The 18,493-nt window shown below is 39.0% G+C and overlaps 1 protein-coding gene across 3 annotated transcripts in view; it reads left to right on the forward strand.

Annotated features, from left to right (window-relative positions):
• Positions 1-18,493, forward strand: part of AKAP10 (A-kinase anchoring protein 10) — a 192,612-nt gene that overhangs the window by 75,337 nt on the left and 98,782 nt on the right. For all 3 annotated transcript variants that reach the window (XM_064279345.1, XM_010600246.3, XM_064279346.1), the window contains one exon: positions 14,558-14,656. In XM_064279345.1, the coding sequence (XP_064135415.1) occupies positions 14,558-14,656 (99 nt within the window). The remainder of the gene's footprint in view (positions 1-14,557; positions 14,657-18,493) is intronic.

Genomic DNA, 18,493 nt, shown 5'->3' on the forward strand with positions numbered 1-18,493 from the left:
TAACCATGATAGGAAAATCAGGTAGACATCACAAAAAAAGAAAATTACAGACCAGAATCCCTCATGAACATAGGTGTAAAAATCCCTAACAGAATTACAACCAATAGAATTCAAAAATGTATCAAAAAAATAATTTACCATGACCAAGTGCAATTCATATCAGGTATGCAGGAATGGTTCAGCATTAGCAAAACGACCAGTGTAATCCATCTCATAAATAAAAGACAAGAACCACATGATCTTACCAATTGATGCAGAAAAGGCATTTGACAAAGCCCAACACCCATTCATGATAAAAACTCTTAGTAAAATTGGAATAGAAGGGAAGTTCCGGAACATAATAAAGGGCATTTATACAAAGCCAACAGCTAACATCATCCTAAATGGAGAGGATCTGAAAGCATTCCACTTGAGAACGGGAACCAGACAAGGATTCCCTCTATCACCACTCTTATTCAGCATTGTGCTGGAGGTCCTAGCCGGAGCAATTAGGCTGAAAAAAGAAATAAAGGGCATCCAAATTGATAAGGAAGAAGTAAAAGTATCTATTTGCAGATGATATGATCATATACACCAAAAACCCTAAAGAATTCACAAGAAAACTGATGGAACTAATAGAAGATTTCAGCAAAGTATCAGGATATGAGATAAACATACAAAAATCAGTTGGTTTCCTCTACACCAACAAAGAAGACTTAAAAGAGGAAATCACCAAATCAGTACCATTTACAATAGCCCCAAAGAAGATAAAATACTTAGATATAAAAACGCTATACAAAGAAAACTACAAGACGCTACTACAAGAAACCAAAAGAGACCCACATTAAGTGGAAAAACATACCTTGCCTTTGGATAGGAAGACTCAACATTGTGAAAATGCCTGTTTTACCCAAAGCAATCTACAGATGCAATGCAATCTTGATCCAAATTACAATGACATTTTTTAATGAGATGGAGAAACAAATCACCAACTTCTTTGGGAAATGGAAGGGTCCCTGGATAAGTAAAGCATTACTGAAGAAGAACAAAGCAGTAGGCCTCACACTACCTGAATAGAACCTCTGATACCGCTGTGGAAACCCTAGTGCCATGGTGGTCAAGAGCTATGGCTGCTAACCATAAGGTAGGCAGTTCAAATCCACGAGATGCTCCTTGGAAACTCTATAGAGCAATTCTGCTCTGTCGTATAGGGTCGTTATGATTCGGAATCGACTCAACAGCAACGGGTTTTGTTTTAATACCACCATGGTATTCAATACATCCTGGTACTGGTACAACAATAGATACATAGACCAATGGAACAGAATTGAGAACCAGACATAAATTCATCCACCTATGAACAGCTGATATTTGACAAGGGCCCGAAGTCCATTAAATGGGGACAGTTAAAGACAGACTTTTTAACAAACGGTGCTGGCATAACTAGGTATCCATGTGCAAAAAAATGAAACAAGACCCGTACTTCACACCATGTACAAAAACTGACTACAAATGGATCAAAGAACTAAATATAAAACCTAAAACGATGAAGATCATGGAAGTAAAAATAGGGGCAACTCAGGGAGCCCTAATACACGGCATAAAGAGACCATAAACCATAACTAACAATGCGCGAACACCAGAAGAGAAACTAGATGACTGGGAGCTTCTAAAAATCAAACACTTAGACCCATCAAAAGACGTCATCAAAAGAGTAAAAGGACATCCTACGGACTGGGAAAAAAATTCTGGCTACGACAAATCCAGTCATCGTGTAATCCCTAAAATCTACAAGATACTGCAAAAACTCAACAACAAAAATACAAAGAACACAATTAGAAATGGGCAAAGGGGATATGAAAAGGCACTTCAACAAAGAAAACATTCAGGCAGCTAACAGATACATGAGGAAATGCTCGTGATCGTTAGCCATTAGAAAAATGCAGATCAAAACTACAATGAGACCATCTCACTCCCACTAGGCTAGCATTAATCAAAAAAAAAAACAAAAAATAATGTTCGAGAGGTTGTGGTGAGACTGAAACACTTATACATTGCTGATGGGAATGTAAAACGGTATACCACTTTGGAAATTGATTTGGCACTTCCTTAAAGCTAAAGAAAGAACTACCACAAGATCAACAATCCCACTCTTTGGAATGTATCCTAGAGAAATAAAAGTTTTCACATGAATAGGTATATGCACACCCATGTTCAGTGCTGTTCACAATAGAGAAGAGATGGATAAACAAATATGGTATATATACACAATGGAATTCTATACAACGGAAAAGAACGATGAATTCATGAAACATCTCACAACAAGGATGAATCTGGAGGGCATTATGCTGAGTGAAATTAGTCACGAAAGGACAAATATTGTATGAGACCAGTATTGTAAGAACTCGAGGTTTAAACACAGAAGAAAATATTCTTTGAGGGTTATGAGGGTGGGAAGGGAGAGAGAGGGGTATTCACTAACTAAATAAAAAATTATCTTAGGTGAAGGGAAGGGCAACACACAGTACATGAGAAGTCAGCACTACTGGGCTAAACCAAAAGCTAAGAAGTTTCCAGAATACAACCAAACACCTCAAGTGACAGAGTAGCATGGTTGGGCATCTGGGAACCATAGTTTCCAGGGATATCTGGGTCAATCGACATAACAAAGTTTATTAAGAAAATGTTCCGCATCCCACTTTGGTGAATGGCGTTTGGGGTCTTAACAGCTAGCGAGCGGCCATCTAAGATGCATGAATTGGTCTTAGCCCACTTGGAGCAAAGGAGAATGATGAACACCAAAGTCACAAGGAAAATATGAGCCCGAGAGACAGAAAGGGCCATATAAACCAGAGATCCCACCAGCCTGAAACCAGAAGAACTAGATGATGCCTTACTACCACCAGTGACTGCCCTGACAGGGAACACAACAGAGTCCTTATGAAGCAGGCAAAAAATGAGGAGCGGAACTCAAATTCTAGTAAAAAGACCAAACTTAATGGTGTGACTGAGACTGGAGGGACCCCGGAATACATGGCCCCTGGACTCTCTCTTAGCCCGAACTAAAACTATTCCAAAGCCAACTCTTCAGAGAAAGATTAGACTGGACTTGTTGTTAGGTGCCATTGAGTCGGTTCCAACTCATAGCAACCCTATGCACAAAAGAATGAAATGCTGCCCCGTCCTGAGCCATCCTTACAATCGTTATGCTTGAGCCCATTGTTGCAGCCACTGTGTCAATCCATCTCATTGAGGGTCTTCCTCTTTTCCGCTGACCCTGTACTTTGCCAAGCGTGATATCCGTCTCCAGAGACTGATCCCTCCTGAGAACATGTCCAAAGTATGTAAGACGCAGTCTCACCATCTGTGCTTCTGAGGAGCATTCTGGTTGTACTTTTTCCAAGGCAGATTTGTTCGTTCTTCTGGAAGTCCATGGTATATTCAGTATTCTTCGCCAACACTTCAAAGGCGTCAATTCTTCTTCAGTTTTCCTTATTCGTTGTCCAGCCTTCACATGCATATGAGGCAATTGAAAATACCATGGCTTGGGTCAGGCGCATCTTAGTCTTCAAGGTGACATCTTTGGTCTTCAACACTTTCAAGAGGTCCTTTGCAGCATATTTACCCAATGCAACGCGTCTTTTGATTTCTTGACTGCTGCTTCCATGGCTGTTGATTGTGGATCCAAGTAAAACTAAATCCTTGACAACTTCAATCGTATCTCCGTTTATCATGATGTTGCTCACTGGTCCAGTTGTGAGGATTTTTGTTTTCTTTATGTTGAGGTACAGTCCATACTGAAGGCTGTGGTCTTTGATCTTCATTACTAAGTGCTTCAAGTCATCTTCATTTTCAGCAAACAAGGTTGTGTCATCTGCGTAACGCAAGTTGTTAATGAGTCTTCCTCCAATCTTGATGCCCCGTTCTTCATATAGCCCAGCTTCTCATATTATTTGTTCAGCATACAGATTGAATAGGTATGGTGAAAGAATTCAACCCTGACGCACACCTTTCCTGACTTTAAACCAATCAGGATCCCCTTGTTCTGTCCGAACAACTGCTTCTTGATCTATGTAAAGGTTCCTCATAAGCACAATTAAGTGTTCTGGAATTCCCATTCTTCGCAATGTTATCCATAATTTGTTATGATCCACACAGTCGAATGCCTTTGCATAGTCAATAAAAGACAGGTAAACATCCTTCTGGTATTCTCTGCTTTCAGCCAGGATCCATCTGACATCAGCAGTGATATCCCTGGTTCCACATCCTCTTCTGAAACTGGCCTGAATTTCTGGCAGTTCCTTGTCGATATACTGCTGCAGCCACTTTTGAATGATCTTCAGCAAAATTTTGCTTGCGTGTGATATTAACGATATTGTTCTATAATTTCCACATTCAGTTGGATAACCTTTCTTGGGATAGCATAAATATAGATCTCTTCCAGTCAGTTGGCCAGGTAGCTGTCTTCCATATTTCTTGGCATAGACAAGTAAGCACCTCCAGCACTGTTTGTTGAAACATCTCAACTGATATTCAATCAATTCCTGGAGCCTTGTTTTTTGCCAGTGCCTTCAGAGCACCTTGGACTTCTTCCTTCAGTACCATCAGTTCCTGATCATATGCTACCTCTTGAAATGGTTGAACATTTACTAATTCTTTTTGGTATAATGACTCTGTGTATTACTTCCATCTTCTTTTGATGCTTCCTGCGTCATTTAATATTTTCCACATAGAATCCTTCACTATTGCAACTCGAGGCTTGAATTTTTTCTTCGGTTCTTTCAGCTTGAGAAACACCGAGTGTGTTCTTCCCTTTTGGAAGAACTTTAAGACATAAAATGGTACTTGTGAGGAGTGTACTTCTTAGCTTAAGTAGATAAATGAGCAGCTCTGTCTGGGGATGAGATCAAAAAGCAGAACGGAATAGGAGCTGGTTGAATGGACACAGGAAATCTTAGGTGAAAAGGATGAGTGTGCTGTCATATGGAGAGTAACTAGGGTCACATGATTTGTGTATAAAATTTTGTATGAGAAACTAACTTTAACTGTAAAGTTTTACTTAAATCACAATAAAAAAAAAGGAAAAAAATTAGAAATCATGCAAAAACAGCATCTAGATATTCAAAAGTTAAACAAAATTTCCTAAGTGGAGAATTCAGTAGCAGGCGTTAGAAGCAAATTCGATGCAACTGAATACAGAATCAGTGAGATTGAAGACAAATTCATAGATGCCAGTTTGAGGAAAAATAAGAATGAAGAAAACCTAAGAATTTTGTGGGACACAGTTAAGAGCAAAAATTCACAAGTGTAGGCTCCTGAGGCTAGGTTTACGTTTTTTTTTTTTTCCAGTTGCCTTCTGTCTTGATCATAAGAGAAATTTTGTATTTTTCTATCTCAAATTCACTCATTCTTTCTTCTGTCATTTTCATTCTGCTCTTAAGTCTTTCCAGTGAAATTTAAATGTTGTATCTTAAATTTTTTTGTTCTAAAATTTTTGTTTTTATATCTTCTTCATTGAGTCTCTTTAATTTTCATATCTGCTTTCAAAAAACCTTTGTTTTTTAATTCCTAGAACTGTGTTATTATCGGGCTGATGTTTGTCTTTTCCCTTGTGAAGTAATGAGATTTTTTGGTTTTGTATCTCAAGTAATTTTTTATTGCATCCTGGACAGCTTGACATATGTTGTATGATTTTAGATCTTGTTTAAATCCTGTGGAAAATATTGACATTTTTGTTTTAGCAAATAAGTGACCTAGTTAGGTTCAGGTGACAAGTTGCATCTAGCTTTCTGTAGGCTGTGGTTCCAGAGTCAGTTAAGTCTTCAGTGCTTTTGCTGTTTTACTGTTTGGACCTTACCTGCATGTGTGCCTCCCAGTGGCCAGTCTGCAACCTGGCCTGTGGCCTACCCCATTGTTCTGTTCTCAAAGCACTAGATATGCTCTTAGAATTAGATCCATGCATGTCCAGCTTAAGGGAAAGCCCAGGAATACACACACAACTCTATAAGCTTTCTTGAGCTCCCTCTTTTTGGTAATCTCCTTGACACTTTCTAGTTCCTAGGGACCCCCTTTCTGGTTGTCTACCTAGAAACCTTGGTTATTTTCCCAGTACATCCGTACACAGTTCTTAAATCTTCAGCCTCTGTGACCAAGGGATAAGAAAAAGAGGAAAACAGCAATGGAATTCATTTCCGTGCTCTTGGGACTACAGTTGCTCTGTCAAAAAGTAAGAGTCTCCTCCCTTGGAACTTTTGGTAACTGCCTGGTTGCTGCTGCCATTGCCACTATTGCTGCTGTGATATTGCCAGAGACTGAGGTGAGAGAGAGAGGAAGACAAAACCAGGGGATTTTCCGCCACATCCTCTTGTCCATAGGAGCACCCTTTCCTTCTCCTTGAACCAGAAATAGAGGGCTTATCTTGGAGCTTTTTCTTTCTGCACCCAGTGTACATTTTTAGATGTTTTACTGCATTTGAGTCCAGGCCAGGAGATCCTGGAGAAGCAAAAAATGGGAAACTTGATGCCAGTTCTGGTTTCCTTTCTCAGTCCATATGCTCCCACCTATGTTTCAGAGTGCTTAGATGCATTTTGTCCAGTGTTTTTAGTTGCGTTCCATGGGAGAACCGGGGTGGAGCATAATTATTTCATCTTCACTTACTCCTTAGGATTTTAAATTAAATAAAAGGGTGATGTTTTCTATGTGGATTTGCTTTTTTCTCCCTTAAAAAGCAAACACAGTAGAATGATACTGGTTTAATTCTTGCCTGTGGTTACATTCACTGTATTAAAACCTCTTGAGCCACAGAAGAAGGTCATATATTAATGCTTCTTCTAGTTGTATGTAAAACTTTTCTGGACCCTAGAAAATTCCTACTCTTTTCTCCCCCATTTCAGCTTCCATTTTCATGAATGGTAGAAAGTCTCTTTCTTGAATAAGCCTTCTTGTGTTTGCACATATTACTCTTACATGGCCTAGGGTTTTCTGAATATGTCCTTGTTAACTCCTTTACCAGTGAAGAAATTTTTATCAATAAAGTGTCAGCAGGAGAGGAAGGCATTTGTTGAGTTAAACATTAGTGTCCTTTTAACCTTATTAAGTAAATGAAAGGGTGTAATCTAGTTCTGTATTTCTGAAATGAAATATAGTTAATGTTTAATTTTAGGATATCAAAAGCTTGTCTCAATGAGTTTAATGCCCCAGAAAATAAGTGTGTCTTAGTATCTGCACAGGTTCTTAACTGCATTTATCTGGGATTGGAAGCTGTCCCTGTTTATTAGAAAACCAAGTGTTTAGAAACAACCTAAGACCTGATTGTTAAGGCTTTTTGACAGATATTTTCTGTAAAAACCAACGTGTTTGTTTTGATTAGTAGTTTATAGTATCTATGCAATAAATGTTTGTTGAAAAAATGATATTAGCATGGATTATTTTAGTTCTGGTGAGAGGCAAAAAAATCTCCAAATACCTTCATACCTTATGAAGGGGATTAATTCACAAACAAGCACAACTGCCTGTTCCCCAAAATATGTCTTTTTATAACTTTGTATATTGGAGACAGTACGCTGGCCTTGGAGCCATACTTAAACTTTAGGCCTTACCCTGCCACTTTCTGAAGCTCAAATAAGTCATGTAACTTTTTTTTTTATGTGTAAGTTTTCTTACCTATAAAAATAGGGATAATATCTATTCTGCTACCTCAAGGGTTCTTATAGGTACCTGTAGGGGTTTCTGAGATGTTTTTAGTGGTTTCTGTGGGGGCAGAACTATTCTCATCATAATTTTAAGATGTTGTCTTTTTCACTCTGTGACATTTGTAATGATGGTGCAAAAACAATGGCAGGGAAAACCTGCTGGCTTTCGTACCAAATTGTACTAAAATAGTAGTATTCTTCACTGTCATGTAGGACAAATAAATGCCAGTTTTATTTAAGAATGTCTTTGGAGCAGTAGATATTAGTTTTATTAGATTTCAACACTTGGGCACATATCTTTTTATAATATGTATGTGTGATAAAATGTTTTTCTGCATAAAACACTTCTGCATACTGAAGTAGTCTCAAGGAAAAGCACTTGTGTAGTTTATTGTGTTGTGAGCTGAATTAACTACTTTGTAAATGAAACACAACATTTTACTAAAAAGAATGGCTACAGACTTACTATTGTTATTCAGACTTGGGTATTTGGCAAAAATTTTCTTGAAAATGAATGATGCGATCCTGTCTTTTCAAGGAAAATGGTTGGTGATATTCATTGCCCAGTAATAAAATTCATGCGTAGCCCTGGTGGCGCAGTGGTTAAAGCGATTGACTGCTAACCAAAAGGTTGGTGGTTCAAAACCACTGCTGGCTACATGGGAGAAAGATGTGGCAGTCTCCTCCCATACAGATTTACAGCCTTTGGTTTTTTAATAAAAATTCAAGCTTTTCAAGTAAAGGTTAGAATTTTGGAAAATTGTATCCACTTGTCTTAGGCTGGGTTCTCTAGGGAAGCAAAACTAATGAAGTGTGCTGATCTTGGGTTTGTCAGCCCCTGCAGCTACTTGAGTCAGGAGAATCTTCCAGGCTGACTCTTGACCCACAGACTTGGGACATGGCAGCCTCTATAATCACATGAGCCATTTTTTTGAGATAGATCTCTATCTGCCTAGAAATGTCATCCTCATTTCCAGGGATAATCCTGATGATCCACATCCTACCACAAGTAGAGTTACTATCACAACTGACAAAATGCCAGTGTCATCCAACTCTTCTTTATCATCAGAGTAAATTTTTATGATTTGTGTATTTTTTTTTTGTAAGTGTGCATGTTTTAAAATGAATGTAATGTTTCCAATCCCCAAAAACAAAGATTGGATTTAGAAAAATACTGATAATAAAAGGCAATAAAAAAAAAGAGAGATATTTGACTTCCCTCGACATCAGGATTGAACCCCGTTGTAAGTCGGAAACTACTTGAACATGAAATCAATTTGTAGAATTTTTAAATGTACGTTTTAAAATAACTTTATTTCCTGCTGTTATTTATTCTGCTATACAAGTCCAGATTGGAATTCTGGAAAAGAGACTTAGCAAGAGCACATGCAACAAATGTTGGCGAGAATGTCGGGGAAGTGGAACCCGTATCCATTGCTGGTGGGAATGCAAAATGGTACAGCCATTGTGGGAAACAGTGTGGTAGTTTCTCAAAAAAGCTAAAAATGGAACTACCATATGACCCAGAAATTCCGCTTCTAGGTGTGTATCCAAAAAACTTGAAAGCAGAGACTCAAACAGATACTTCTACACCAGTGTTCATTGCAGCATTATTCACTGTAGTCAAAAGGTGGAAACATCCTAAATGCACATCAACAGTTGAGTGGATAAACAAAATATGGAACATACATACAATGGAATACTACTCGGCCAGTAAGAGAAATAGTCTTGATACATGCTACAGTATGGATGGAGGTTGAAAACATTATGCTGAGTGAAATAAGTCAGTCACCCAAGGACAAATATTGTATGACCTCACTTATATAAAGAGACAACAACAAGCAAAGGTATGGAGACCAAAGTTTATTCGTGATTACCAGAGGCAAGAGGGAAGTGGAAAGGGGGGATTACGCAAATAATGCTTGCCTTCTGGGCCCTGCCCCCATGAGGCACCCTCACATGCTCTGGCGTACCAATCCTCTGCCACATGTTGCTGTAAAAAGAAATTAGCATAGCGCGTAGATGAAAATACATAGCGAGGAGACTGTGGCTAGCAAACAAACACAAAAGGAGCATGTTATTTGCATAAACATATGGTATTGCTTGTGGAGTACTGAGCTCTGGTTTATGGTGATGAAAAATTGCATTAATTAAACGTGGGGTTGCACAGCCAGTTAATGTAATTGCAGTTAATAAGTTGTACACCTGTAAGCAGTCAAATTGGCAAAAGTTGTGTGGTACATATATTGGCAACAACGACAAAATAAAGAGTAGCTGCTGAGGCTGCTTATGTGTGTACGTCCAAACATCTCATGGGATTTGCTTTCTTGGTTTGGAGGTTTAGGGTCATGTTCTCATGGACATCCTGCTTAATTGACCTAATAACATGTTCAGTGCTTCTGTTCTACCTCCTAGTTTGTTGCATAGTACCCGCTTACACATGGCTTAAAAGCTTACGAATGGCTATGCAAGGTACAACAATTGCTCTGTTTCAGTTGAAGCATCAGAGGAAGAAGGAGAGTTAGGAGCGGGAGGGGGAAATGGAATGTGTGGCTAATTGCCTCTGTGAACAACTGCCTCCTTTGCCATGAAACCAGAAGAACTGGATGTTGCCTGGTTACCATTACTGAACATTTTTGAGCAAAGATTATAGCTGAATGATGATCAAAAGGGAGAAAATGCAGAACAGAATTCCAGATTGTCGTGGACTCTAGACTTTCTAGAGCCATGAAGGGTGGATGAACCCCTGTAACTGATGCCCTGAGATTTTTTTTTTTTCAATAATACTGTTTTTAGTGAAGGTTTACACAACAGTTTAGGTTCCCATTCAACAATTTATACACAGATTGTTGAGTGACATTGTTTACGTTCTTCACAATGCATGAACATTCTCGTTATTTCCATTCTGGTTGTCCGTTTCCATTAATCCAGTTGCCCTGCCTCAGATAATGTTTAAACCTTAAACTTTCAACCAGAAATATCTCTGAAGTCTCCGAAATACCAAAGAGTAGTTTATCTTAACCAGTAAAGAATGTCAGCCTTGAGCATTATGCTGTTTTAAGATCTATGTATACGAGGTCAAATTGACAACAACAACTCAAAAGATTAGATAGGACAATTAGGAGGCAGTGAGTTTATGTTAATGGAGGAGGAACAACTTCGAAAAGGATCATGAGAATGGTTGCAGAACTCAAAAAAATATAATCAGAGCCACTAAATTGTATGTGTAGAAATTGTTGAATTGGTGTATGTTCACATTTGGCATTTCTGAAACGGAAAGAACTGAAGAAAAAATTCAAGCCTGGAGTTGCAGTATTGAAGGATTCTACAGGGAAGCATCAAAAGAAGATGGAAGGAATACACAGAATCAATATGCTGAAAAAAATTGGTCTATGTTCAATGATTTCGGAAGTAGCATATGATCAGGAACCAATGGTACTGAAGGAACAGGTCCAGGCTGCACTGAAGGCATTGGTGAAAAACAAGGCTGGAGGAATTGACAGAATACCAACTGAGATGTTTCAACAAACAGATACAGCACTAGAAGTGCTCAGTTATCTATGCCAAGAAATTTTGAAGACAGATACCTGGCCAGTCAACTGGAAGAGATCCATATTTATGCCTTTTGCAAAGAAAGGTGATATAACTGAATGTGGAAATTATCAAACAATATCATTAATATCACACATAAGTAAAAGTTTGCCAAAGAACATTCAAAAGCAGTTGCAGCGGTATATTGACTGATCTACTGGGTACTGCCAGAAATTCAAGCTGGATTCAGAAGAGGACATGAAAACAAGGATATCACTGCTGATGTCAGATGGACCTGGCTAAAAGCAGAGAATACCAGAAAGGTACTTACCTGTGTCTTATTGACGGTGCAAAGACATTTGACTGTGTGGATCATAACAAATTATGGATAACATTGTGAAGAATGGAAATTCCAGAACATTTAATTGTGCTCATGAGGAATCTGTACATAGATTAAGAGGCAGTCATTTGAACAGAACAAGGGGATAGTGTGTGGTTTAAAGTCAGGAAAGGTGTGCGTCATACTTTCACCATACTTATTCAATCTGTATGCTGAGCAAACAGTCCAAGAAGCTGGACTATATGAAGAAGAACGTGGCATCAGAATTAGAGGAAGACTAGTTAACAACCTGCATTATGCAGATGACACAACCTTGCTGAAAGTGAAGAGGACTTGAAGTACTTATTGATAAAGATCAAAGGCCACAGCCTTCACTATGGATTATACCTCAACATAAAATCTTCACAACTGGACCAATAAGCAACATCATGATAAACAGAGAAAAGATTGAAGTTGTCAAGGATTTCATTCTACTTGGATTCACAATCAACGCCCATGGAAGCAGCAGTCAAGAAATCAAAAGATTCATTGCGTTGGGCAAATCTGCTGCAAAAGATGTCTTTAAAGTGTTAAAAAGCAAAAATGTCACCTTGAAGACCAAGTTGTGCCTGACCCAATCCATGGTGTTTTCATTCGCCTTGTATGCATGCAAAAGCTGGACGATGAAAAAGGAAGACTGAAGAAGAATTGATGCCTTTGAATTGTGGTGTTGGCGAAGACTATTGGATGTATCATGGACTACCAAAAGAACAAATGCATCTGGCTTGGAAGAAGTACAGCCAGAATGCTCCTTAGAAGCAAGGATGGCGAGACTATGTCTCAGGGACTTTGGACATGTTGTCAGGAGAGATCAGTCCCTGGAGAAGGACATCATGCTTGGTAAAGTAGAGGGTCAGCAAAAACTGGAAGACACTCAACAAGGTGGATTGACACAGTGGCTACAACAATGGACTCAAGTGTAAGAGCACTTGTATGGATGATGCAGGACAGGTCAGTGTTTCGTTCTGTTGTACACAGGGCTGCTATAAGTTGGAGCTGTCTTGACGGCACCTAACGACGACATGTTCTACTGTGTATATTCTCAACAACAGCAAAAATAAATTACTAAAAAATGATAAAATAAATATCAGTTGCTCATCAGCAAAAGAGCATATGCGTAAATAATTGCTGTTAAGGAGCTTGTTAGCTCATAAAGAAGGGAAAATTCACATACAACTATTAAAAAGTAATATGATGGACACTTGTTTTGTAATAACTATATAGGTGTTTGGAAACAGAAGAAACAGACCCTGCTCTTCGTGAATATAGTTCATTGTGTAACCCAAGTTGCTTTTTTATTATTGTAACTGTTTTATTGTGGAGATATATACCTGTAGCAAAACATTTACCAACTCTACATTGTTTACGTTTACCTCATTGACATTGATTATGTTCATGTTGTGGAACCATCACCCTTAGATTTTCAAATTATTCCATCCCCTTAACAGAAACTCAGTGCCTCCTAAGGAATTACTCCATTTTTCCCCATCTCTCCCACCCCGGAAAAAAAAAAAAAAAAAAAACCATTGCCATCGGGTCAAATTTAACTCATAGTGACCCTATAGGACAGAGTAGAGCTGTCCCACAGAGTTTCTAAGGCTGTAAATCTTTATGGAAGCAGACTGCCATATCTTTCTCCCATGAAGCAGCTGGTGGTAACCACTCATAAACTTTGGTCTCTGTACTTTTGCCTTTTGTAGATATTTCATACGAGTGGGATCGTACAATATTTGTCCTTTTGTGCCTGACTTATTTCACTCAGCATGTTTCCAAGGTTCATCCATGTTGTAGCTTGTGTCACAACTTTATTTCCCTTTATGGCTGAGTGATATTCCTTGTATGTATATACCACATTTTGTTTATCCATTCATCTTTGAGGAACATGTAGGTTGTTTTCTCCCTTTTGGCTTGTGAATATGAGTAGCGCTGTAGTGAACATTGGTGTACAGGTTTCAATTTTTGTTCCTGCTTTCAATTCTTTTGGGTATATACCTATGATTGGGATTGCTGGGTCATATGGTTGTTTTTTGTTACCGTTATACATTCCCACAACAAATGGGTAAAAGTTCCAGTTTTGCCACAGCTTTGCCTACACTTGTTATTTTCCTTTTTTTTTTTTTTAATTGTAGCCATCCTAATGAGTGTGAGATGGTATCTCATTGTGGATTTGATTTGCATCTCCCTAATGACTAATGAAGGAGCTCTGTTGGCACAGTGGTTAAAAGCTTGGCTGCTAACTAAAAGGTCAGTGGTTTGAACCCACCAACCACTCCATGGGATAAAGATGTGGCAGTCTGCTTCTGTAAAGATTCCAGCCATGGAAACCTGATGGGGTAGTTGTACCCTGTCCTGTAGGGTCACTAGGGTTTGGAATCCTCTCGACGGCAATGGGTTTTTTCAGTTCAATGACTTAATGAGACCCCTGGTGACAAATGCTCAGCTTCTAACCTAAAGATCAGCAGTTCGAATCCACCAGCAACTGTGTGGGAGAAAGATGTGGCAGTCTACTTTTGTAACAATTTACAGCCTTAGAACCCTACGGGGCAGTTCTGCTTTGTCATATAAGGTCACTATGAGTCAGAATAGACTGTTCAGCAACAGGTATTTTTTTGTTTTTTGAGCATTTTTTAATGACTAATGATATTGAGCGTCTTTTCATGTGCTTGTTGGCCATTTGTGTATCTTTTTTAGTGAAGTATCTATTCATGTCCTCTGTCCATTTTTGATTGGGTTGTTTATCTTTTTGCTAAGTTGTGGGGTTCTTTATATATTCTAGATATTAAACCCTTATCATATATATGGTTCCCCAAATTTTTCTCCCAATCAGTAGGTTGTCTTTTAACTTTGTTAATAAAATTTTTTGGTGCACGAAAGTTTTCAAATTAGATGAAGTTCAGTATATCCGTTTTGCTGCCTGTACTTTTAGTGTGATATCTACCCTTTTTAGTTTTTGAAATTGTCTTCGTCTTCCTTGCAGGTATTGAACAAGATGCAGTGAATACTTTTACCAAATATATCTCTCCAGATGCTGCTAAACCAATACCAATTACAGAAGCAATGAGAAATGACATCATAGGTAAGCAGTGCTTTAGAGCTATGGCTAAAAAATTTACTATTTTTGGTTTTTGAAATTTTTTATGAACATAGAATTCAGCATATCCCTTCCTAGTCTGTTTTCAGAGTATTTTCTTACATGTGCATATAACTCGTTTTAAAACTGTCATACCCATATTCTTAGATTTTGATCTGAATAACAACAGCAAGAACAATAATCATATGCATTTAATGAGCACTTACTTTGTCCCAGACAATATTTTAAGGACTTTTTATGGATAAACTCATTTTATCTTCTGAAGAATCCAGTGGGATAAATAAGAGTTATTCTTATTTTGTAAGTGAGAAAAATGAAGCACACAGAGGCTGAGTAGTTTGTCCAAGGTAGCTTCCTAGTGCCAGGATTTGAAACCAGGAAGTCTGTCTGTTTTCAGACCTCACAACATTAACTACTTGCTATACGGGCAGTATTTTTCAAACCGAATTGGGACTAACCCTCTCTTAGACCCTTCCACCTTGCCAAAAAAAAAAAAAAAAACAGAATAGAATAGAAAGATCAAAAATACTTCATAGTTGTTGTTAGGTGTCATGGAGTTGGTTTCGACCCATAGCAACCTTATGCACAACAGAATGAAACACCACCCAGTCTTGTGCCATCCTCGCAGTTGTTGCTATACTTTGAGCCCCTTGTTGCAGCCGCTGTATCAGTCTCTTTTTGAAGGTGTTCCTCTTTTTTGCTGACCCTCTACTTTACCAAGCATGATGTCCTCCAGGGACTGATCCCTCCTGATAACATGTCCAAAGTATGTGAGATGTAGTTTTGCCATCCATGCTTCTAAGGAGCATTCTGGTTGTATTTCTTCCAAGACAGATTTGTGTGTTCTTTTGGCAGTTCATGGTATAGTCAGTATTCAACAGCACCACAATTCAAAGGTGTCAGTTCTTCTTTGGTCCTCCTTACTCACTGTCCAGCCTATGGACACATATGAGGTGATTGCAAACGCCATGGCTTGGGTCAGGCTCACCTTAGTCCTCAAAGTGACATACTTTACAGTATTAAGGGCAAATATCATTTCAAGAAATTGTTTCCATCATATATACATATATGTGCTTATATACTGGGTCAGACAAATATATTTCTGTGTAGGTCAGAGGGAAAAAAAAAAAGCTTGAAACCTTTTATTATGTTGCATCTGAAGGACCTTAAAACCAAAACACCAAACCAGTTACTCTTAAGTCGATTCCAACTCATGGTGACACCATGTGTGCAGAGACCTGTGCTCCATAGGTTCAAGACTTTGACCTTCTGTAAGCAAATCACCAGGCCTGAAAGACCTTAGGCATGCCTGTGTTCTCAGATGAGAGTGGTTCATTTATCGTTCATCAAGTGTTTATTATATTTCCACCAAGTCCTAGCATTAAGTTTTACATTTTTATTCACCAAAATTTTAAGTGTTTTTGATTTATTGAAACAAAACCTCTAACTCCACTTACAGCAGATTCTTTTCAATGTGGGGCTGTGTTCTGAAAGAGCCTTTGGCAGGTGAGTTTTGAGAATTCACAGGTGCTAGTTGACTTTTAACCTTTGCAGCCCTTACTGCAGGTACTTGCAATCACTCATTTTTGGAAATAGCAAAACCGCTTCCAGTTTCAGCAGTCATTCTTAAATGGGCCCACCATTCTTAGCAGTGGACGCTTGTTAGCTATTTTGGTGCCCTTCAGATGCTGCCCTCGTTGTTTCCCTTTTTTTTTCTCCTACATAGATGCCTTTAACACATAGGACTTGTGGCTGTTGGTGGTTTGTTCCTGTCTACTTACATTTTGGAACTCATGGGGGTACTTTTTCATTTAGTTTTGTTGCAAATGTTGTCATGGGATTTTGGTTTTGGTGTCTAGTTGTGTGTCTGTTTTTATGTGGGAATTTGCTGCCATCATATTCTAGACTTCCCTGGACAGATATTTCCTCGTATACACCAATTCTTCAAATTAGGACATCCGTATACATCTGGGATGTCCTAATTTGAAGAATTGGTTGGCTAGTTATTTCTTTGAGTGTCTGTTTATACAAGTTGATACCAAAATATCTAAGACAGAGCAGAGAATGAAAAAGGAGTTTTGAGCCAAATAAAGCATTTTGAAATAAAATGTCACTGCAGTTCTGTTTTTCCTTTACTTCATGCAATTAATGATGTAATTCAATGAGAAGAAAAAATGACCTAACACTATGACTCTACCACCTCTTCCATCTTCCACAAATTCTTGAAGTGGTAGGATTTTTAAAAATATTTCAGAAGTATAGCTAACAGAATTTGCTGTTATAAAAATGGCTTGGGAGCAGTTTCTGACCTCCTTGAAGCCAACAAAGGAGAAGGAGAACCAAGATCAACAGTACAATGCTGACTCTCATGAGGTGGAGGCCAGACAAGCCTCTTCTCTCTGCCATCTTTACTAATTCTGATACCAGCTGTCCCTTGCACAGCGCTCTCTCCTGGGTTTGATAATTCATTGCAGTGGCCACACAGAACTCAGAGACCATACTCACAATTATGGGGTTTACTAGGGAAGTTAACAATTACAATTTAGGCTGAGGAGCACTCAGGATACAGTTTTTCCATCAGGGTAGCCTCTTCCCAGCTGTGCTCACAGTCATGCCTCTCCTTGGCCCTCAGTCTCTGTCCAAAGGCCCACCACACCATCTCCTGCTGCCGGGTCTCTGCTGCTGGTCTCCCCTTCCTTGGTGGGTTCCTCCCTCTGCTCTAGAATTGGCTGTCTCTGAAGACAAAACTGACCAATCCTCTTGGTGGGCCACAGTTATCCTATCACAAGATCACCTGGTGGGAGTTACAAGTCCATGGCTAGAAAGGCAACACACAAAAGTAATTCATCCCATTGCACCGGTGGTTTGGAAGTAGGTGGTATGAGAGGAAAAAGAAATCGAGTATGACTCCATTTTTTTCTGAGTAGCTGGAAGAGTGGAATGTCCATTTATGAGTAAGGTTATGGGAGTTGATGGTACATGGGGAAAATCATGAATTTAGTTTTAGAAATACAGATGGTGAATGTCAAGTAGGCACTTGGACACCTAAGTTAGGAATTCCTAGGAGAGGTCCAGGTTGAAGATAATGTTTGGAAGTTATCAACATATAGGTGGTTTTAGAGTCGTGAGACTGGATGAGATTACCATGGGAGTGAGTGTGATGAGGGAAGGCAAAAGGTCTAAGGACTGGGTTCTGGGACATTCCTAACATTTGGGAATTTGGCAGATGAAGAGGGACCACCAAAGGAGACACAGAAATAATGGCCAGGGATGTAGGCCCTCTTACATCAACTACACTGAGTAGTTTTTTCTGGAAGCCAAATGAAAAATATGTTTCTAGGAGGAAGGGAGTGGTCAAAGGTTAAATGATGCTGATACGTTAAGTAAGATGAAGATTAGGAATCAAATGGATTTGGCAGCCCAGAGGACACTGGTCATCTTAGTTACAGTGGGGTGTTCGGGGCAAAAATCTAATAGGAGTCGTAAGAGAATAGGAGGAGGAGTGGAGAGAGCAAGTATAGACAACTTTTTGAGGCATTTTGCTCTAAAGATGAGCTTGAAGGGGATGTTAAGCCCAGGGACAATGGTTTTTGGTTTTGTTTTTAAGAGGTACAGCATACAAATATGCCTTCTGTATGCTGATAAGAATGAGGCAGTAGAGAAGGAAGAGTTGGTACAGGAGAGAGGGAGAACAGTTGCCGTATGAGAGAGCATCAGGGAGGTGGGACAGTTGCTCAGGGGCAGCTTTGCAGAGGCTCAAGAGGTTGGTGTCCAGTGCTCAGATAAAGGGTTGCTCAGAGAGGACTGAGGACAGTTAATCTG

This window comes from Loxodonta africana, chromosome 2 (assembly GCF_030014295.1).
Source record: "Loxodonta africana isolate mLoxAfr1 chromosome 2, mLoxAfr1.hap2, whole genome shotgun sequence".
In the NCBI taxonomy this organism is placed as follows: Eukaryota; Metazoa; Chordata; class Mammalia; order Proboscidea; family Elephantidae; genus Loxodonta; species Loxodonta africana.